Source organism: Notothenia rossii (assembly GCF_949606895.1).
Source record: "Notothenia rossii genome assembly, chromosome: 3".
NCBI lineage: Eukaryota > Metazoa > Chordata > Actinopteri > Perciformes > Nototheniidae > Notothenia > Notothenia rossii.
In genome coordinates, this window is record NC_136901.1 from 45483751 (window position 1) to 45507950 (window position 24200).

A 24200-nucleotide genomic window follows, 5' to 3' on the forward strand; every position below is an offset into this window, starting at 1 on the left:
TTAACTGCGGGCCAGAAACTGCGGTCTGCGAGGCTGCAGCTTCATTCTATTGCTCAGAGCTGCTGAGTCTCTCATTTGAGAGTTTCTCATGCTCACGAGATACTTTTTACTTCAGTATATTTCAAAGCCCATACTTCTTTACTTTTACTTGAGTAAAGAGGTTTAGTCAGTACTTCTACTTTTACCAGAGTATTTTTAAACACGAGTATCAGTACTTCTACTTGAGTAAAGTAGCTCCCAGTCTGAATGCACTTTGTCCCCAGTGCCCCCCCCCCACCCCTCGCCCCCTGCAGAGAGAGAGACCCCCCCCCCCCCCCCATTGTATTTAGATTTGTCCTGCCAATCTACTGCTCCACACTCCAGTCCAATAGGTGGCGGTAATGCACCCATTCGTTGGTGGCCAACCGCCAATAAACCCATAGAAGAAGAAGAAGAAGAAGAAGAAGGAAGTAACAGAAACAAGATGGAGGATCAGCGGAGGGCTCGCGGATCTCAAGTGAGAAACAAATCTTTTATAAGAACCGAAGTCCAGTATTAATTCCACTGTTGAGTATTTTAATCTGTGTGACTGTCGAAGCCACACACAGTCTAGTAGTGATGGGATAATGATACCTCAAGGAGTGTATTGACACACTATACAAACTGTGTCGGCACTGTATTGATACTGCGCCGGTCACCCAATAGTGCCCCCTGCAGTTGTTAGAAAATCATTGCAGGTAAAGAAATTCCTTGTTTATGTAAATGCTAAACTGAGTTGGTATGTAAAATTTAGCAAATTTGAGTTACAATTCAGAGTTACAATTTGTGACTTATGTACACAATTTTGTTAACTTAACTGTTCAATCATATGAAATAAAATACTTGAGAAAAGAAGTGATTTGTTTATGCATTTTTATTGAGGAGCAACAGCTTTTGTAGTGTCTTTGCTCCAAGGCGATTTCTCCTCTTTGATACCAGTTCCCCCGCCTTAGAAAATACTCTCACACGGCACAGATGAACATGGTGAGCAGAGACATTTCAGTGCAAGTTCATGAAGGTGTGGATACGCTCTTTTGTTGCTCTTCCAATATTGCAATGGGTCTTGTTTACTGGGTAAGTTGCTTTCTGCCAGGTAGCGTTGGACTTCTAGTATCGAATCAGCTGTGGCATTAGAGATCCTCTTGTTCTCCTCAACCTCCATGTCAAATGTTTCCCAGAGATTGTGCCCTAAAAAAAATATAATAATAATAATCACAAGTATATTATCACATGACAAAGTGCCACAGAAATATACAAATAAACAGAAAGAAATGTGTTTTCATACCTGAACTGGGTTCTGATCCATGTGAAGAGCTAGGCCCTTCTTCTGCTGGGTCAGGCTCTTGGCTCCTCATTTGGTCAGCACACTCCAACTTCAGTCTTTTGACAGCTTCAGTTGCCTTCAGTGAGCTGACGAATCCAATTGTTTTGAACCTAGGATCCAAAAGTGTTGCCAGTGTCATCACACTGAGTGATTCCATGCTAGAGATGCATTCTGTTAGCCGCTTTCTCAGATTTTCTGCAAGCTGTTTAGCAGCTGTTTTTCTCACCGTTGACGCTTGACGGTGAAGCTCAACGTGGACCATTTTCAGCATGGGAATAACCTTTGACCCAGAGACTCTTTTTTCCTCAGACAGTTCAGTTGTTGCTTGGTCAAAAGGAGCAAGCACCCTGAGCATCTCTTCAATGGTTTCACAGTCTTCCGTAGTCAGTGGAGTGATGTCCCTTTTTAATGAGGCCAGTGACACCCAGACTGCCTCCTTCTGCTCAGCCATTCTTTCAAACATGTGGTAGGTGCTGTTCCATCTTGTTGGCACCTCATTGATTAATTTATGGACCGGTGTTCCCAGCTGCTGCTGCATTTGAGTGAGCTTCTCTTTGGCAGTAGTGCTCGATCGAAAGTACGTCACTATTTGTCGTGTTTTGTTGCGTATTTCTGTAAGTGTTTCGACCTGATCACATGATTTCCTCACCATTAAATTCATGGTATGGGCTATACAAATGGTATGGCGTATTTGCAGCATCCGAGCCCATAAAATCATGTTTGCTGCTGCATCAGTGACAAGACACCTGACCTTTGCAGCTATGCCCCACTCCTCCATGAGGCTCTTTTTAACTGTGGCCATGTTTTCAGCAGTGTGTTTTTCAGGAAAATGCTGCACTCCCAAGACTGACGTATGGAGTTCATGGCTTTCTTTGTCCACATAGTGGCAAGTAACCGCTAGATATGCCTCCATATTCATGGATGTCCACATATCAGCTGTTAAACTAACAGCAACGGCGCTCTGGAGGTCCTTTTTTGTTTTCTCCTTTTCCTTCTCATACCTCTGGCTCACCAAATCCTTGATGGTCTGAAAATAACCATACAAATATTCTTATACCAAAATATAGTTATATAGTACAAAAACATAATAATAACCTTTCTTAAACATACCTTCCTGCTTGGTAGAACATACAAGAGTATGATGAGCTTCAAGAGCTCCCTGAATCCCTCATTTTCAACCAAGCTGAGTGGCTGACAGTCTTTGATGATCATGTTGACCACTGCCTCATCCACTGCTTGCTTAGGAACTGCAAGCCAAAAGGAAATATTTCGTTAAAAGCTTATTTAAGGTCTGTATTTTTTTTTTTTTACAAACAATGTTAATCTAGCAGAGAAATGCAATAGAGGAAAACTTCCCTGATCGGGAATTGAACCGAGGTCACTGGGGAGTGAGCTCTGAATCTTACCCACTAGACCACCAGGGCTGTAAAGTGAATAAGGAGAACATGTCAACATACCTGGGGTATTCTCACGGGTATCTGCTGATTCTTCATCGCCACCATGCCGAGCTCTATAATGCCTCAGCATTGATGAAGTGCTCTTATTGATGTAAGATAGCTCCGTAGAACAGAGCCGACACTTCACCTACAATGACATAAACATTTAATTTATCAGAAAACTATTCAAACCACTTACCAGAACAGAGTAAAAACTAAGGTGGCGCACTGCATTCACTTGTCAAAGAAAAATGACAATGACATAGGGTATCTATCAGGATCTCGTAATAACAAGATAATATGAATAAAGCAACTGTAAGGCTATTTCACTGACTATCATATGTATCACAGGTGACGTTGTGACGACAAAGTGAATGCAATGCGCCACCCAAAAAACATATGGTATATAATGGAAAAACTAACAGTAAACAGTGCTCAAAGGAGAAAAAGATTTACCTTGTTTAGCGTCAGAAGATCAAAATTATTCCACACTGGGGAAAACTTCCTTGAACGATCCATTATAACGCAACAGCAAAACTCCATCCAACAAACCCACGACATGTTGATGCAGTTTGATACCTTATAAACACACTTTGGCGCAACAAATTCAACCGATACACTTCCTGTATCGGTCACGTGATTAGTTCTTAAAGCAATACACGCACCAATACGGGGTTTCACTCTTGGGCTCTCGGCACAGTGCTGACGCACCAGTGTTGCTCGTCCCATCACTACAGTCTAGTGTTTGACACACTTATCTCATCTTATTCTCCTTCTTCCGCCGCACATGTTGTCACGCTACTCGTCCGACCGCGTTGACACGAAACACAGGAAAGACACCAAAGCTTGCGGAATGACTGGGATTGGGTTGCTATGACTTTTATAAGATATTCGCCTAGCCGTTTTCCCGCAAATCACAGAAAACTCCGATCATTTGCCCCACAGGAATGAAAGGGAAATCCATTTGAACAGAGCCCAGACATACTCCGCTGACTTTAACGTAGAACAAAGATTACAAGTTGAAACGCTTGTCGAGAGAGACTATGGACTTTATTAGACAAATTACTTCGAAACGGCTGGAATTTGATGTTGAATTGTATTCAGGGCCGGCTCTAGACAATTTGCTGAAGACACATTTTCGTTTGTATTACTGGTCTGGGGGAAGCTCGCGAGTGTGTGTATTGTGTTTATTTCCCGGGGAAACACTCACAAGAAACATATTTTTTAATCTCTCCAGTTTTAAGTATGTAAGTCTATAGTATACATTGAAATGATTTCAAACCTGTTTATCCCAATAATTATAAAGGAGTGCCTTGGAAATATGTGTTTACATAATTTTTCATCACTTACGCCCATCGTACAGGGCAAATGAAACGTGTAACCGGGGTGAAAAGGGTGTTACATTTACTTAATTATGAATGTTGTTACATCAAGGCCGAAAATTAGGATGAGCGCCAACGGTCAAAAATGTTTTGTTCCCTCTCAGAACTACCAGTGCAGCGCCTCCCCAGATCTGGCGCCCTAGGCGAACATCTAGTCAGTGCTACGGGCCGGCCCTGATTGTGTTGCTCTTACACCTTAAATACACAGAGCACAGCTGATGTACAGATGAGGGCTGCAGCGTGTTATTGAAACTCTGAAATACAGTATTAGTTTTCCTGCAATTAGAAAATATAATCGCTGAAATAATTACAGAAAACACACTAACTATTTTTGTTCTACTTTTATGTTTGCACCTCGACACCAAGTCAGATTCCTGTTACGTATCAACGACCTGGAGATAAACCTGATTCTGATTCACTTAGAAACTCACTAAATAATGTGAATGTTTAAATGAAACGTGAATAAGGTAATGATAACTGCGGAAATATATGAATAATTTATAACAAATAATTTGGAAATATCGATTACAACTTCCGTAAACAAAGCCTTGTTCTCATCCTCCCTCTCTTCACAAACACCCATCACTCCCTTTGTGGACCTCCACAACCTCTCTGATTTCACTGACTACTACAACCACCTTCTGTCCTCCTGCCTCGACCAGCTCGCACCCATAAAAACCAAAACAGTTTCCTTCACCCGCTCAGCTCCCTGGTTCACCACAACTTGAAAGACTCCGCAATAAAACAGGGCTGCAGTCGAATAGTCAGTTTCTCTCAGGAACCTTCCTAATGGAGTGAAATGACCCGGAAGTTAACGTTTATAATAAATACATTTGGATTGATTTTAAGATCTTTTTTCATACAATCATAGTATTGGGATCATTTGTATTAATGTGGACCGGAGGGAGAGGGTGACGAGCAGAAGTTTCACTTTCCTTTTTTATTTCAATTCCAACTTTGGTCATGAAGAATATGTTTCTCTGTTGTTCATAAAGCAACAGCATCAGAGCACGGTGCAGAGTCTCTAGATGAGTCCCTCGTTCTTATTAAACATCCATGTTGTAGTCCGTTGTATAGAAAACTGTAGTTTCCATAGTTTCCCCACAGCAGCAGACGCATGATGTCCGCTGGCGCATCATAAACACGTCGGATATTGAAAGTGCAGTCGGATTCTCTGAAGAACGCAGTCTCTTCTCCAAAGTCCTTTTGAATTCTCCTATCCACTATCCCTTAACCCCGTGACCTTTCACTCAGAGGAGAGGAGTAGACGATAGGAGCTGATTTTTGGACTATTCCACTGCAGCCCAGGTCTCACGATTCATTCTCAAACCTACAGCAATACAAAGCTGCCCTCTCCCCTGCCCGCTCCACCTACTCTCAGTTAATCCACAAACGCTCTTCTCCACAATAATCAAACTCCTCAGCCCCCTGGACACCACCTCCCAGTCATTCACAGTTGACTCTACTCAACACCAGCAGCACCAGTCGGACTCTGGGCAGTGTGAAAAGAGCCGGAGCTAAACCGAAGAACCGGTTCTGAACCTGAAAAGCTCTAGTACGGAGCTTGAACCGGAGTTGCGTTGGTGTGAATGAGGTATAAGACAGCCTTCTTCCACCTCAGAAGCATCGCCCATCTACGTCCATCCCTCTCCCCACTGCTGCAGAAACCCTCCTCCCACGCCTCCATCACCTCCCGTCTGGACTACTGCCTCCTCTATGGCTCACCTTCAGAAATCATCAACAAACTTCAATTCATCAAGAACTCCACTGCCCGTCTACTCACCCCGACCCAAATCTGTGACCCCATCACCCCGTCCTCATTGAGCTCCTGTCCCCCCCCCATCAGGACCAACCTCCTGTCCCCATTCATTTATACTATTATACATAATAATACGATGTTATGCAGAATTAGGACTTTTGATGCTGGTTCTTTCAGTATGTTTAAAATAGTTTTTTATAGGGATGCACGATATTGTTTTTTTGAAACCGATACTGATAACTTCCTGCTTCTCAAGACCGATACCGATACCAATAACCGATAATAATATAATATATATATATATTAAATGTAGCTGTAGTTTTTTCCTCGTTTTAGCCCTGGGGTCGTCTCTGGCAAACTTCTTGCCTTTTTCAAAAGCCTCGTGGATAGGTAAAAGCCCCGGTGCCTTTGCAGCTTGCTTTGGATTCGCCACTAGTTTAGCAGCGCAGGCGTCTTCGTACGCTTTTAACACACCATCGTAGCGATGGCGATGTTTCAGGTGACTAATCAGGTTGGAAGTATTATAGCTCGTTGCCTTTTTCCCTCCTCGTGGAACTTCTGCATTGCATTTGTTAATACAAATAGCAAGCGAACTATCTAACTCTGAAACTTTGAAATAGTCCCATACTACCGACGACATGTTTGTTTACTGTCCTGGCTTCACGGCCGCACACCATTTACGTCACAGCCAGGCATGAGTTAGGGAGCGCTGGATTTGTGAAAAACTCCCCTCTTCCTAAACCACTAATACCACAGTACTGGCAAAACGGGAGGAGCCGAGTGACAAACAAGCGCCCCTCATCCCAATCCACCCACACCGCAGTATTTCGTTCTTTTTTTTACCCAAAACATATATTGTATATTATCGGGGCTATTAATGCTTTTATCGGGTTTATCGGGATGACGTCATAATTCCTAATATCGGGCCGATAATTATCGTGCACCACTAGTTTTTTACCTTTACTGCTGCATTTGAGTGATTCTTTAACAGTTATTTAATAACATTTGTTGAGAACGATTAGTTGAAAATGACAGCTCAATTACTTTTGTTTTTTATTCAAGAAGACATGTTGCAAAAGATTGTAAAAAAATGTGCTTAATGAATGTCTCTCTCTCTCTGTATGTCTGTTGCTTTAGAACCAGAGAGGAACAGATGGACTCAAACTTCAAAATTGTGACCTGTGTGACAAATCCTTCAAAACCTCTGGACAATTAAAGATTCATCACAGAGTTCATACTGGAGAGAAACCGTACAGCTGTGACCTGTGTGGGAAAACGTCTTCTACTGGTAGTCAGTTAAAAGTCCACCAACGCATCCATACTGGAGAGAAACCGTACAGCTGTGACCAATGTGGAAAAACATTTGCCGTTAAATATGCTCTTCAAGCCCACCAGCGCATCCACACTGGAGAGAAACCCTACTCATGTGAAGCGTGTGGGAAATGGTTCAGATCATTGAGTAACTTAAAAAAACATGAACGCACTCACACTGGAGAGAAACCATACAGCTGTGACCAATGTGAGAAGCTTTTTTCTGGACTATGTAGCCTAGCATCTCACCGTGTCAGTCACACTGAAGAGAAACCGTACTGGTGTGAAACATGTGGGAAATTGTTCAAATCATCAAGTACCCTTAGGAGACATGAACGCATTCACACTAGAGAGAAACCCTATTGGTGTGAAACGTGTGGGGAATTGTTTGCATCATCAGGTAACGTTAGGAGACATGAATGCACTCACACTGGAGATAAACAGTATAAATGTGACGAGTGAGAACACATTGAATCAGTCACATTGACCCGAAGACACATTTTGAGTTCAATACACAGTTGGAAAGAGGAGATTCCTAGCTTTTGAATGATATCTGGATTGTTATTATACTCCAAATATTAAGTGAAATATGTCACATTTATATAATGGCTGTCATCGTTTTGAGAAAAAGGCCTTTAAAGTTTCCACTTCTCTGGAATCTATGGATCTGATTGATTATAAGCGGAACAAACTGAACTCTGGTTTCAACAAATGTTTTTAATTTTCTGAGCTGGCCATGTTTGCAAGTTAGCTCAAAATAAGCCTTGTTTGATTAATTAAATGTAAAACTTAAAAAATTTAAAACATATTTTAGTGCTACATATACCATTGTGTACTCTTTTGTGATAAATACATACTCTTTTTTTTTTTTGTTCTTTCAACATTATATTTACCACCTTTGTGTATTTTTCACTGAAATATCTTTTTTTTCCGTAAATGTGTATATACTTTTTTTTGTACTTTTGTATTTTCAATTGAACCTTTGCAAGTTTTCCCCCGAATAGAAAAAATTATCTGACATGTTTTTTTCCATTTCCTAATAAAAAAGGAAACTTGTTCTATGTCTCTGAATATGCTTTTAGTAATTTGGTCCACACACTGATCACAGCTCCTTCACAGTTAAACTACCCTTCATTAAACCCTGAAAGACAAGGGGGGGTTGTTGACTCCAGAGAAGAAGAAGACTAGCCTTCTTAAACCAACTTCGTAACTTTACTTATTTCTCACTAACCTTATGATTTTACTCATTCAATGTGAGTAATTTACTCGATTCGACCAAACTGTACTTGTAACTCCAAGTTCATGGAGTGAAGCCAAGGGAGCAGTAGAGCACTACAGGCAGAGCTGCTGACTGGAATCTTTGGAAGACATTTCTCTGGAAGTACGTCTTGGTAAGTTATTCAGCTTCACTGAGTATTTGCATTGTCAGCCGTACTTACACGAAATTAAATGTTGGCAGGTAACTTTACTGTTTATAAGGTCAATATGGCTAAAACTCCTGGCAGGCTAATCTTAATGTTAGCTAATGGCAAAGGTAGCTAACGTTAACTAAAACCACCATGCCATAAGAGCTTCTCTGAAATGAATTGAAATGTTAAATGCTTATTAAAAACATGCTAACAAATTATAAATAACTATGGGCTTAGATATGTCTCATCATTTGTGTGTAAATATGTGATTTGTAAATATAAAACACCTTCAACAAATGCATTTAAAAGATTTGCAAACTCACAAATAAATGTGCAAATGTAAAACGGATCTGCAAATACGCAAAACATATTTCTTTAACATGTACAACTTTCCATCAGGTATTTGTGAGTCCATTTTGTATTTCTCAACCAAAAATGCGCTTCTGGATCTCAAATCTCTGCTTGTGGATAGTCTCTTTAAACACACTGAGTTTTGAGACAAACTTTCGTCCAGTCTCGGCTCAAATCTACTCTTGTCACTGAGAGAGAGAGAGAGAAAGAGAGAGAGAGAGAGAGAGAGAGAGATTAAAGAACCATGTGCAGAAAAATATTTGTTTTCACATTTGAGTACACATAACCGAATGTGCCAAAATGTTCAATGCCCCTACCAGGATTGTCATTTTGAAACCAGGGTCTATACGACATTTAATTCCCACAAAAGCAGGAACCATGATGGCAGACAGGGGCAGAGCCAGTTGCAGTTCAAGCCAGGAATTTTGATGAATACAGAAAAATGTGATCAAACTGAAACTGCAGTTGTCCAGACTGAAAATGAAAGGGACATTCAAGACACAACAGATGTTGAAGAAGATGATTTGGTGGTAGATAATATCGAGGACTTGACATGGCAGCTTGAGAATCATTTGGCAGCCCTTTTCCTCAGAATGGAGGGGGCTCTCTGCTTCCTCTCGCTCACCCCCCCGTGTGAGCCGTGCCGCTCTGTTTTTGGATCAACTATTAAATGATTGTTATATTTTCATACCCCTCGTCTCGACTCTTTTTGTTTCAGCCCAAGAGCCAGGTTGTCACATGGTAGCTGGTATTAAAACAAAGTACAACAGATATGATGCTCTATAAGGTGAAACACATGTACAATAGAGATGAATCAGTGAAGATTACACACAGTAGGAAAATATAATGAGGATATATTTGTAATAACTATTTCTGAACTTGAGACTCACTTACTCTCTTTTTTGAGTTTTTCAAATCTCACAGTCTTCTTTACTCACACAGAGAATACAATAAATAAACTGGCCTGTACTTTCTACTTCTCACATGTTGAACACAAATACCTGTACTTTCTACTTCTTACATGTTGAACTCAAATACCTGTACTTTCTACTTCTTACATGTTGAACACAAATACCTGTACTTTCTACTTCTCACATGTTGAACACAAATACCTGTACTTTCTACTTCTTACATGTTGAACTCAAATACCTGTACTTTCTACTTCTCACATGTTGAACACAAATACCTGTACTTTCTACTTCTTACATGTTGAACACAAATACCTGTACTTTCTACTTCTCACATGTTGAACACAAATACCTGTACTTTCTACTTCTCACATGTTGAACACAAATACCTGTACTTTCTACTTCTTACATGTTGAACTCAAATACCTGTACTTTCTACTTCTCACATGTTGAACACAAATACCTGTACTTTCTACTTCTTACATGTTGAACACAAATACCTGTACTTTCTACTTCTCACATGTTGAACACAAATACCTGTACTTTCTACTTCTTACATGTTTAACACAAATACCTGTACTTTCTACTTCTCACATGTTGAACACAAATACCTGTACTTTCTACTTCTTACATGTTTAACACAAATACCTGTACTTTCTACTTCTCACATGTTGAACACAAATACCTGTACTTTCAACTTCTTACACTTTGAACACAAATACCTGTACTTTCTACTTCGTACATGTTGAACTCAAATACCTGTACTTTCTACTTCTTACATGTTGAACACAAATACCTGTACTTTCTACTTTTCACATGTTGAACACAAATACCTGTACTTTCTACTTCTTACATGTTGAACACAAATACCTGTACTTTCTACTTCTTACATGTTGAACTCAAATACCTGTACTTTCTACTTCTTACATGTTGAACTCAAATACCTGTACTTTCTACTTCTTACATGTTGAACACAAATACCTGTACTTTCTACTTCTCACATGTTGAACACAAATACCTGTACTTTCTACTTCTTACATGTTGAACACAAATACCTGTACTTTCTACTTCTCACATGTTGAACACAAATACCTGTACTTTCTACTTCTTACATGTTGAACACAAATACCTGTACTTTCTACTTCTCACATGTTGAACACAAATACCTGTACTTTCTACTTCTTACATGTTTAACACAAATACCTGTACTTTCTACTTCTCACATGTTGAACACAAATACCTGTACTTTCTACTTCTTACACTTTGAACACAAATACCTGTACTTTCTACTTCTTACATGTTGAACTCAAATACCTGTACTTTCTACTTCTTACATGTTGAACACAAATACCTGTACTTTCTACTTCTTACATGTTGAACACAAATACCTGTACTTTCTACTTCTTACATGTTGAACACAAATACCTGTACTTTCTACTTCTTACATGTTGAACCCAAATACCTGTACTTTCTACTTCTTATATGTTGAACCCAAATACCTGTACTTTCTACTTCTTACATGTTGAACATAAATACCTGTACTTTCTACTTCTTACATGTTGAACACAAATACCTGTACTTTCTACTTCTTACATGTTGAACTCAAATACCTGAACTTTCTACTTCTTACATGTTGAACCCAAATACCTGTACTTTCTACTTCTTACATGTTGAACACAAATACCTGTACTTTCTACTTCTTACATGTTGAACACAAATACCTGTACTTTCTACTTCTTACATTTTGAACACAAATACCTGTACTTTCTACTTCTTACATGTTGAACACAAATACCTGTACTTTCTACTTCTCACATGTTGAACTCAAATACCTGTACTTTCTACTTCTTACATGTTGAACACAAATACCTGTACTTTCTACTTCTCTCATTTTCCAAACAGGCTGGTTCCTTTAGTCTGAATGTGTGTTTGGTGGCGTGATCATTATTATTTAGAGTCATTGCGTGCCTATTGATTTGAAAACGATCCGTGTATCCATCATTTCCTGGTCTTCTCTAAAGAAGAGGGACCAATGAAAACGTTGTCATGTTGCCGTTGTTCAGCATGGAAATATTAATTAGCTAACAATGACATTATTGTTCTATTAATATAAAGGGAGGTCAGGTACTCTTTAAAACAGCTGCTAGTTATGGGTACTTTTTACTGAAGTAAATTTCAAAGTTCTTTACTTTGACTTGAGGAAAGAAGTTTAGTCAGTACTTCTACTTTCACCAGAGTATTTTTAAACACCAGTATCTGTACTTCTACTTGAGTAAAGGATGTGTGTACTTCTACTTGAGTACAGGATGTGTGTACTTCTACTTGAGTATCTCCCCCCCCCTGCAGAAAGAGACTCCCCCCTCTCTCTATCTCTCTCTCTCTTTTTTTCCCTGCCAATCTACTGCTTCACACTCCAGTCCAGTAGGTGGCGGTAATGCGCCTATTTGTTGGTTGCCAACCGCCAATAAACCCATAGAAGAAGAAAAAGAAACAACAAGATGGAGGATCAGCGGAGGGCTCGCGGATCTCAGGTCAGAAATAACTATTTTATAAGAAGTCCAGTATTAATTCCACTGTTGAGTATTTAATCTGTGTGACTGTCGAAGCCACACACAGTATAGTGTTCGACACACTTGTCTCATCTTACTCTCTTCCTCGTCCTGCCGCGTTGACACGAAACGCACAAAACACGCAGAAAACACACCAAAGCTTGCGGAATGACTGGGATGGGGTTGCTATGACTTTTGTAAGAGATTCACCTAGCCGTTTTCACGCAAATCACAAATGGGTCGTCCTGTCCTCTGGAGCGTCACGTGAAGCGACGTCCGTTTGTGATGAAGCCGCACAGCTGATCGTCTGACAGCAGCCAGATCAGTGCATGCGCTGCATCGTCCAATCAGTGAGCGATACACAGTAAGGGGGGGGGGGGGGGGGGCGAGTGTCTGAGGATTTCACCGGAGGATTTCACCGGAGGATGGTCTGCTAGTTCCTCGATTATCGCTCCTGGGTCGTTGTACAGAAAAGGTGGAAGTACTGTCACTTACTTTTGCAGACACCAAAATACATGACGTTGACCTAATACTCACATTCATTATATATGTTGAATAAATAGAGATTGTCTTTGCAATGGTATTAAATAAAAAATGGTTTTATACATAAATTGCAATTTATTTAAAATGCCAAGTTCAAGGAACTGCCTTGTCAATTTGATCATACATGGAACTGGAGCCTATAGTTTGAATTACACATTTAAAAAATAAATAAAAAAAATCTAATTTATATGTACATAACATTACAAGCATTAAATATAACACTGCAATTATTATTAATAATATCCAATAAATGTCAGTCACCCAAAATTACGTCATTGGTGTTACTGCTACACAAAACACTTTTATTTTTCAAATAATGTACTGTCTCTGAAGTGCCTCCTGTAACAAGAGATCATTTGAGACAGTGTAGTGGACAAAGACATAAGGACAGTCAGATACTTCTTACTTTGTTTGTTAAAGGTGTCATTTTATCTTCAAATATTACGTGCGTCTTTCAAGTCTGTCATTAGTGTTACTCATTGCATAGCCCTAGGGGTGAACATTTGAATGGGAAAATGTATTGTGTTGAGTTAAATGATTTTGATATTGACTGAAGCCACATTTGGTCTGACACATGGCAGCCATTTTGTTAAAATGGTAGTGTTTTCTCCAAATTGTCACTGGTGTTACCGTCACTGGTGTTACTCTTCTTCCTGGTAACACGTAACACCAGTGACGTTCCTATACAAAATAAGCTTTGTATAATGTATAAAAATAATAAAAATAATTTAAGCTCTACTTGTTGTGGATTCATCAAGTTAAGAGTTAGTTATTGCTTTAACAGGTTTTAGATGTGTTTAGAAGGAATATATTTCAGCAGATTTGTATCACCCAGATTCCACCTTTTCTGTAGAATGACCCTCCTCCGTTATCACTCCTCGATCCTGGATCCTCAGGCAGAAATAAGCGCCATGGGACACTACTAAAGATGGCGCAGACAAATCAACTTCCGGTGATACTGAGACCGAGGAGCGAGGACATGAGAAATAACCGAAGTGAGATGCAGCCCGAGCTCAAAAACACTATAGGGGTTTCTCAATACTCTAATCCCCCTCCTCGACTCCTCGACTCCTCGGTCCTCCGGTAGTGACCCGGAAATGAATTTCAGCGCGCAATGTTGAAGGACATCTCATTTCTCTAAATGCACTTCGAGGACCGAGGATGGAGCATCGAGGAGGCTCTCTGGAGGAGCTATAACCGAGGAGAGAGGAGAGAGGAGGCTCTCTGGAGGAGCTCCAACCGAGGAGAGAGGAGAGAAGAGAGAGGAGAGAGGAGGCTCTCTGGAGGAGCTCTAACCGAGGAGAGAGGAGAGAGGAGGCTCTCTGGAGGAGCTCTAACCGAGGAGAGAGCATCGAGGAGGCTCTCTGGAGGAGCTCTAACCGAGGAGAGAGGAGAGGAGAGGCTCTCTGGAGGGGTGTGTGTGTGTGTGTGTGTGTGTGTGTGTGTGTGTGTGTGTGTGTGTGTGTGTGTGTGTGTGTGTGTGTGTGTGTGTGTGTGTGTGTGTGTGTGTGTGTGTGTGTGTGTGTGTGTGTGTGTGTGTGTGTGTGTGTGTGTGTGTGTGTGTGTGTGTGTGTGTGTGTGTGTGTGGGGTCATGAACACATCTGTCCATCAGACAGAGGGCTGCTGTGCCTCCTGTCATCATTAATGGACGTCTCTTTAAAATGACCGCTCAGAGGAGAGGAGTTCTCATTTCTCTAACCGCCTGCTGCTTCCCCTCCTCTCTCCTCGGCTCCCCTCCTCTCTCCTCCGCTCGCATCTCCTGTGGGCGGGACTAAGGCTTGAGGAAAGGAGTCGAGGAGGGGAAATTAGAGTATTGAGAAACCTCTTATGACCCCACACAGACTCCGCAGACTTTAACGTAGAACAAAGATTACACGTTGAAACGGTTCTGGAGACGATGGACTTTGAGACTAATGTCCTGAAATGGCTGGAATGTAATGTTGGATTGTGTTGCTCTTTCACGTTAAATACACAGAGCACAGCTGATGTACAGATTAGGGCTGCAGCGTTTTATTAAAACTCTGAAATACAGTATTAGTTTTCCTGCAATTAGAAAATATAATCACTGAAATAATTACAGAAAACACACTGTCACTATTCTTGTTCTACTTTTATGTTTGCACCTCGACACCAAGTCAGATTCCTCGAGTCAACGACCTGGAGATAAACCTGATTCTGATTCACTTAGAAACTCACTAACTAATGTGAATGTTTAAATGAAACGCGAATAAGGTAATGATAACTTCGGAAATATATGAATAATTTATAACAAATCATTTGGAAGTATCAATTAAAAATGTGGAAACTTTAAGTGTTATAAAGAAGTAACAATTAGGAAATATAATAAGGAATACAGGAAATACTAAATATTTAAATTGAAAAATAATGTAAATATCAAAAGAAACTCCGCGAGCATTAAAGTAATGAACACATTCATTTGTACTATTATATATAATAATACTGTTTATATATAATAATACTAAATAAAAGTTTCCAAAAGAACACGGTCAAAAGACTTTTCCGTTTCCCCGTCTCATCTCCATCAGCTGTGTCCTATCAACCTACCATATATAGGCATATAGCCATGCACGTGATACTGACGCACACATAACAAATAATAAGTGAGCCTTAAATTAATACATTTTAAACCATAGTGTGACTCACAAAAACACCTGATTTAATTAAGAGTTCAATCTACTTTATATTATTATCAAGCCTAACATTCAGACAATAAAAACAAAAGGAAGATGGCTCTAAAATTCCAGCCCCTAATTGCTTATTACATAGCAATTACCAATAATAATACATCAACAGTCATTTTAACAAAACCTAACGTCCATCTGTAGCATATTTGTATACTTAAGTCCACAGTATATTGTATACTTTCAGGTCCATGTAAGACCAGTACTGAGTGTGTAGGTCTAGTACTAATTGTATGTAATGATCTGCGTTCAAAAGGCAGCCTTTGATGGGGGAGTAGGAGACCAAGAGTCTAGTCCTTTGGTCTAACAGTCAGAGGTGCACGTGACTGAAAGGCTAAGGCTCAGTAGGCTCAGTCTGTTGCCTCCAGAAGCAGACACACTTAGTTATGGGTCTTTCAATGGTACTAGTCTTGGTTTTAACCGGGACACTCCTAACAAGTTCTTTTGAACCAGGAAGGGTCTTAACTACGCGTCCCAGGAGCCAAATGTTCCTCGGTGCGTTCTCATCATCGATGACGACCAGGTCTCCGGGGGTGAAGTTTCTTTTGATAGTATTCCAGTTAGGCCGTTCTTGCATCAAAGGAAGGTATTCCCTGGTCCAGCACTTCCAAAACAGGTCAGCAAGGTATTGCACCTGCCTCCTGGCTGAAGAGTTAGCAGCTGATAGCCAGTAACATTGAAGGAGTTTGGAGAGCATGTGACCTGAGTGACCGACTTGATGATGTATGTGGCTTAGTATCCACTTGGAAATATGAGAATGTTTAAGTAGAATCATTGGACGTTTGACCTCAGTTGGCGTAGCCATCTTTGAAGTTCTTCCTCCAACTCTCAGAATCCCAGCATCAATGATAGGGTCCAGCTTGTGTAGGGAGCTTCCTCTATTGCACTGTTTGGCTTTTTCCAGCAAGGCAAAATCCTCTTTGAAATGCTGTCTCTGCTCGTGGCAAATAATGGCCTTTTCAGAATGTTCCGTGTCCTCTACTGAAGGTCTTAGTGCATGAGCTGTAGGCCTTTTGAGCAGAAGCATCTGATCTGTCAGTCTCTTTCCTCTATCCTGCTTTGCTCCAAGATCAGTGGAGCAATCTTTCCTCTTTTCTCTCCTCTGCAGGAGCTTTCGGTCATCAGCTGACATTTGTCTTTCCTCTTCATACTTGTTTTCTGGAAAGTCATTCATATATTGTCCTCCACTAAGCTTCTCAAGGTGAACAATCGAGGTCCTGTTCACTACTGCCATGGGGGTTCCATCATCCGGATCCGTTGAAGCATTAGGTGGACCATTAACGACCCATCCTAACAGCGTTTTCACTGCATAGGGGCCATTTCCTTGGCTATTTATAACTCTCCATGGTTCCATAGCCTTTGGAGTATTTACTCCAATAAGAAGTACCACGTCAGCATCTAATTCTCTTATTTGGATTTCCTGCAGATAAGGCCATTTCTTGAGGTCCGCCTGGGTAAGAATGTTTCTTCTGGTAAGTTTTGAGGTAACGGGTCTAGAAGTGGGCAATATGGAAGATGGCGTATATATGAACTTGCCCAAGGTTTACACTCAGAACAAAATCCCTATGTGCCATCTTCCACATTGCCCACTTCTAGACCTGTTACCTCGAAACTCCGGACTGTTTTCTCTGTTGCCATCATTTGAAGAAGGACTTCAGTTCTCCGTCCTCTAGCACCAAGCTGCCTCATGAGCCCCTCTGTGCAAAATGTGTCGTCACTACCAGGGTCCAGGAATGCATAGGTCAGTATACTTTTATTTCCATGGCAGAGTTTCACCTTCACTGGCACTATGGCAAGTATGCTGTCTTTACCAGCCCCGATTCCTTCACCTTCTCCTACTGAAACAAGAGCACTGCTGATGGATGTCTCTTCAGGCCTTGCTCCTCCACTCTTCTGCTCTGCCTTACGGCCCGTCCACACTACCGCTTCGACAGCTTCAAAAACGGTTTCCAACGCGTCTGCCCATTCACTTTGAATGGGGTGACGTCACGTTGCCTCGCTTTTCGCCGAACTGAATTGTGGGTAGCAGAGCCGACCGTCTCCGCCATCTCAGCCGGAGACGCCGGAGTAGCCAGCGTCAGCCAATCAAATCCCGTTTATGCAAATCTGACAGTTCAAGCGATCAAACCGCGTGCAAGCTGGGAGAGCCAGACCGCAGTTAATTTCCTCATATTCCGAACGAGAAATTACGGTAGCAAATCACCCGGTTCTTTACGACCAGAACCAGAACACCTCCCATGGAGGGAGGTGGCAGAGACGGTGGGTGAAAACTGGTAGGTGTTCGCCTGTTTGGGGAGTTTATATATATATATATTGCTCACATAAAATCCCCGGTTTTTTTTGCTTTTTATGCCGGGGGCGGGACATTCATGTGATTGGTTGTTGGTCGTGGTGCTCGAATAAAATCCCCAAGCTTCAGACATGCCCAGCTCCAAGCGTTTTTTGAAGTTGTGGTCTGGACGGGCCGTTATGATGTTTAAAGTTCTCAGTTTCAGGCTTTGAAGATCTTTTAATGTGCAGAATAGTTGGATGTTTAGCATGACAGATTTGACAAGTCATTCTCCTGTTACAGTTCCTGCTCAAGTGCCCCACCTTCATGCAGCCAAAGCATAGACCCTTCTCTTTCAAAAACTCAATTTTAGCTTCATGAGATATTGAAAGTGTTGTACGGCATTCAGCTAAAGAATGCATGCTGGTACAAAAGGTACATGAGGTGTCATTGTTAGTGGAGGAAATGTAGCTTTTAACAGGACAATTGTCTTCTTTGGGTTTCTCTGCATGGCTGTCTGACACTATAGCCACTGTGGTTGCAAAACTGCTTCCCTTGCTCTTATTTCGACTTAAATCAGCGGGAGTTGTAATGAAAGTCTTTGTACTGTTAAGTTGATGATCGTGAATGTCACCAAAGAGAGGGTCTTGGACCCCTGGAGACTTGTGATTTCTAACAACACTTGTTGAAAACGATTAGTTGAAAATTATAGCTCAATTGTTTTTGTTCAAGAAGACATGTTGCAAAAGATTGTAAAAAAATGTACTTAATGAATGTCTCTCTCTCTCTCTCTGTATGTCTGTTGCTTTAGAACCAGAGAGAAGCAGAGGGACTCAAACTTCACAGCTGTGACCTGTGTGACAAATCATTCAAGAGATCTGGAAAGTTAAAGATTCATCAGAGAGTTCATACTGGAGAGAAACCGTTCAGCTGTGACCTGTGTGGTACAACGTTTTCTCGGAGTGATACACTTAGAGTCCACCAACGCATCCATACTGAAGAGAAACCATACAGCTGTGACCTGTGTGGGAAAACATTTGCTGTTAAAAGTGCTCTAAATGCCCACCAGCGCACTCACACTGGAGAGAAACCCTACTCGTGTGAAACGTGTGGGAAATTGTTCAGCTCAGCATTTAACCTTAGAAAACATGAACGCACTCACACTGGAGAGAAACCCTACAGCTGTGACCAATGTGAGAAGCTTTTTTCTGGGCGAAGTAACCTGACATCTCACCGTCTCACTCACACTGGAGAGAAACCGTACTGGTGTGAAACATGTGGGAAATTGTTCAGATCATCAGGTACCCTTAAAACACATAAACGCATTCACACTGGAGTGAAACCCTACAGCTGTGACCAATGTGAGAAGCTTTTTTCTGGGCTTAGTGGCCTAATATCTCACCGTCTCACTCACACTGGAGATAAACCATACGGCTGTGACCAGTGTGGGAAATATTTAACAACATCCAGGAACCTTAAGAAACATGAACGCACTCACTTTGGAGAGAAACAGGATAAATGTGACGAGTGAGAACAAATGTCCTCATGGTAGTCCACCAGAGCGTTCACACTCCATCATGTTGAGTATGTTTCAGAGCCAAGCTAACCTGAGAGCTGAGTTGTTATTTTCCATTGTGTACTCTTTTTGTGCTAAATACATAAATACATACTATTTGTTTTACTCTTTCAACATTATATTTACCACCTGTGTGTACTTTTCACTGAAAAATCTTCTTTTTCAAATGTATACTTTATGTTTAGTTTTATTTTTGTATTTTCAATTGAACCTTTGCAAGTTTTCCCACGAGTAGGAAAAATTATCCGACATGTTTTGTTTCATTTGATAATAAAAAAGGAAACTTGTCCAAAAGCTTGTTCTGTGTCTCTGGATACGCTTTTAGTCATTTGGTTCACGCACTGATCACAGCTCCTTCACAGTGAAACTATCCTTCATTAAACCCTGAAAAGTTAGAAGTGAGACCTGATTATGAAAGTCTCAAATTCCCACCTCTAAAAGACCAGTAAACCCACTAAAGGGGCAGTTTGTAATATCATAACTAATACCATTAATAATAATAATCCCCAAAAACTCTAAAAACCACCAAAGATGATTAACGTCAACGATTTTTAAGTTAAAAGAAATGTCACTACTTTTCACAGTTAGTATGATAATGTGCTTTAAAAAGTTCCTTTACAATTAAGAGAACTTTCCCTTATTGAACTTTAAGGTAAAATAAGAAATAAATGGTATATTTAACTTGTGTTTCTAAACGTCAGCATAGAGGTCAACTTTAGCTTCAATGACCTTTCCCAAATATTAAATATGAACTGAAAGGGTCCAAAAACCAAACCCTGTGGGACGCCCCATAATGGAAATAATAAACAATAGTAATAACAACAAATGAATATAAAAACGTACACCAAACCATCAAAGAGAACAGGCTTTTAAACCAATTAAAAATATGAATACAAAAATAATGAATGATTACTTTTATACATGAAAGGTTCATTATTGGAGTCCATAAATGTCTCTGGTTCTTATTTCTTCCCATTCTTATGATTTATTTTTTCTCGATTCAAACGAACCAATCGCGCTGCTTGAATTCAGCGGGAAGCCTTCTGATTGGCTGATTGCGTGTAGGGGGTGGAGCCAGAGGAATCCTGGAGGAAAGAATAACCAAATCATTTTATTTATTATTATTATTAAAACAACAACTATTATGAGAACAAACGACACGTTAAATACGAGCTAGACACAAGAAAAATAGAGAATAATTAAAAAGTAAAAGTCGTGAAACGTGAGATACGAGCTACTAAAGTATTAAAGTATATAATTAAAGAGTAAAAGTCGTCATGCTGAGCAAAAAGAAATAACATTAATAATAAAATGTGGGTTCAGTTGGAGAGAAATAAGGTCATGTGTTTTTAAAGAAATCGAGTCTAGCTAACGGTTTAAAAACGTTTCTCTGATCTCTGAGGATTTACGGATCACAGTCAACTAACCTGATGCATCCTCACCTTCTGATTGGCTGATTGTGTGGAGGGGGCGGGGCCAGAGGCCTGGAGGAAAGAATAACCAAATAATTATATTTAATGTTATTAAATCAACAACTATTATTATGAGAATAAACGTGATGACAAAGTGAAGCCTTCAATATTTTTTGCAGTTTTTGTGAGAAAAAGTAAAAAAAAAGGTTTTTATATTTCAAGAAAAAATGTAATTAAATAAAAAAGTAAAAGTCGTCACGCTGAGAACCAATACTGAATAATAAATGATGGGTTGAATTGGAGAGAGAGTATATATGAGGATGAATGTATGTTTATATTATGTATGTTCACCTGAGACCCCCGGCCACAGAACACGGTCGTCAGTCCGGTTCGATGCCCGACTCGCCTCAGACTGCGAGACTTAGACTCTCTGAGCTCAGAGAGGAGCTCGGGGCTGGAGAGGGAGACACGAGCTGCACACACACACACACACACACACACACACACACACACACACACACACACACACACACACACACACACACACACACACACACACACACACACACACACACACACACACACACACACACACACACACACACACACACACACACACACACACACACACACACACACACACACACACACACACACACACACACACACACACACACACAAAGAAATACACAAATGAATAAAACCTTCAAATCAGAAAACCAGGCTGCAAAGAAACAAAAATGAAAAGCTAAAGAATGTTTTTTAAATTCTATTTAGATTTGTTTTGTTTTTTACGGAGCCCCTAAAGGGACATGGGGGAAAAACGGTGGACCAAGTGGCCCGACCGGCCCACTTCGGTTCTGGCCCATTGGGATTCGTCCTGAACTTCCCGATGGCCAGTCCGCCACTGGCTCTGTGTGTATGTGTGTTCTGAGTGTTTGTTTCCCTTTAAAACAGCTGCGGGAAGCTGGTTCTCTGAGAGTCACAGACATTAATTCATAGATCAAAGCAGACTGGTTTACACACTCTCCTGTTTTGCCAATCCGGTGCTTAAACAAATAGCTCTGCACCTCTGGCCGAAATGTCCATAAAATTAAGTCTGAGTTTGAAATATATCTCAAATAATGTATGTAATTTCCCCACGTACAGTCTGCAGTGAAATGGTTGTCTCCTGTGTGTTCCACTTCCTCCTTGGTGCATCGGTAACTTTCTCAAAAAAAAAAAAAATAATATTCATATTTCAGTTTTATACATATTTTGATATTTGAATACTTGTTTTTTTTAGTTTCAGATTTTACGTTTTCAGATTCAAAACAATTACTTTTTCAGTTTCAAATCTTTTTTTTTCAGGTTTCAATCTTTTTTTCGCCTTCAGATCGTTTTTCACTTTCAGATCTTTTTTTTTTGCTTTCAGACTTTTGACCCTGATATTGCTTCGGGGGGCGGGGCTTAGCAAAGAGTAGTTTGGCACCCTGAGTGACAGCCCTCCCTCTCTCATGATGCCTTCATGGATGTTAGGTAGCGCAATAAATACAACTACACACTTTCTATACACAATACTCCCGTGATTGGTGGTAAACTGATACCAGCATCAAAGTTCCGTTGAGCGAGCTGTTGAGCATCGTAGTTGGCAACAATCAAGATATAAGAGCGATAAACTGTGCTAGAATCTGAAATCAGGTATCCGCAATCAAGCGTTGTCCTTCCCCACTTCCACGTAGCTCCATGAACGCAGCATAGTATTGGCTTGGTTTTTGCGATCAGAATCAGATTACCTTTATTAGTCCCACAGGGGATACATTTACATTGTTACAGCAGACAAGAGCCAAAGACAGCTTAATGCTACCTAAAGCATGCATACAAAAAGTATTAAAGATTAAAAAAAGAAATTATATATATTTTTAAAGTTACACATTTTACATAATACACACCCTGTGACAGTTCTGTGGATTTAGCAGCCAGGTATATATTTCACAGTTTTTAACGGCATATATATATATATTGCACATACTGCAAATATTGCACTAGTTGGTATTTATCAACAAAAGGTGTTATAGTCTGTGTTGTTTTGTGCGGGGTCTACTAGGGGCTGTGCTGGTTGTATAGTCTGACCGCTGCAGGAAGGAAGGACCTGCGGTATCTCTCCGTGAGACAGCGGGGGATGGCGTCAGGTCCACCAGAACAACCTGCGGCTCGTTGCGGATACGTAATTTCACATTCTAACACAGTTTATTTGTACTTGATTGTTGCCAACTACGATGCTCAACAGTTCGCTTAACGGAACTTTGACGCTGGTCTCAGTTTTCTAACATCCATGAAGGCAACATGACAGAGGGAGGCCTGTCACTCAGGATGCCAAACTACTCTTTGGTAAACCCCGCCCCAAGCAATATCAGGGCCAAAAGTTTCAAAGCCAAAAAAAAAGATCTGAAAGCGAAAAAAAAGATCTGAAAGTGAAAAACGATCTGAAGGTGAAAAGCAATGTGAAACCTGAAAAAACAAGATTTGAAACGGAAAAAATAATTGTTTTGAATCTGAAGGATTCAAATATCAAAATGTGTATAAAAGTGAAATCTGAAAATAAATATATTATTCCAAAAAATTGCTGAACTGAATCAAAAATAATATTCAACCTGAAAAGATATTTCAAATACTTTTTTTTATTTTGAATACATCATTGTATTTTTCAAAGTTCAGGATAAAAACTTGAACTTTCAAATAAATTGTATTTTTTGAATGACCAAAACTTATGACCCTGAAATACAAACCCGTTATCCTGACTTTTTTTTTCATGTCCCTTTAGGGGCTCCGTAGTTTTTTCACAATATTTAACATTTTATCTTCAGATCTTTTTTTATCCGTTTTGTTTAGTTTTCCATTTTTGGGGGGATATTTTTCACAATAAGAAAAAACACATTATTCACATATTTTTCGGACATTTTCCATTTATTTAAAAAACAAATGTCTTTAAACCTGTATAATTTATAATTAATGTAATCACCTTTACGGTCTCAAGTCTCATCCGCTCACCTTGTCGTTTGACGTGGCTCGGTGAGGAAGAGGAGGAGGATGAGGGCTGGGGTGAGGAAGAGGAGGATGGTGAGGAAGAGGAGAAGGGCGAGGGCTGGGGTGAGGAAGAGGAGGAGGGTGAGGAAGAGGAGGAGACGGCGCAGGATTCAGCGAGGTCACTTTGAGATCGGGCTTTAAACAAAACAAAGTAAACGCTAACGTTTCTCTGTGACGGACTGAG

The 24200-nt window shown here is 40.3% G+C and overlaps 2 protein-coding genes across 2 annotated transcripts; one reads left to right on the plus strand and one right to left on the minus strand.

Moving 5' to 3' along the window:
- The first annotated feature begins 437 nt into the window (after positions 1 to 437).
- Positions 438 to 20262, plus strand: LOC307032936 (uncharacterized protein). The gene is made up of 5 exons (XM_079671211.1): positions 438 to 496; positions 7057 to 7688; positions 12375 to 12429; positions 12866 to 12922; positions 18774 to 20262. Exons 1-5 carry the CDS (start codon positions 464 to 466, stop codon positions 19491 to 19493), a joined length of 1497 nt encoding a protein of 498 aa, XP_079527337.1. The 5' UTR covers positions 438 to 463; the 3' UTR covers positions 19494 to 20262.
- Positions 597 to 3496, minus strand: LOC307033848 (zinc finger BED domain-containing protein 4-like). Its single transcript, XM_079672486.1, has 5 exons — positions 3235 to 3496; positions 2800 to 2926; positions 2453 to 2589; positions 1304 to 2369; positions 597 to 1206 (listed from the first exon to the last, which is right to left on the minus strand). Exons 1-5 carry the CDS (start codon positions 3337 to 3339, stop codon positions 968 to 970), a joined length of 1674 nt encoding a protein of 557 aa, XP_079528612.1. The 5' UTR covers positions 3340 to 3496; the 3' UTR covers positions 597 to 967.
- Positions 20263 to 24200: the final 3938 nt, after the last annotated feature.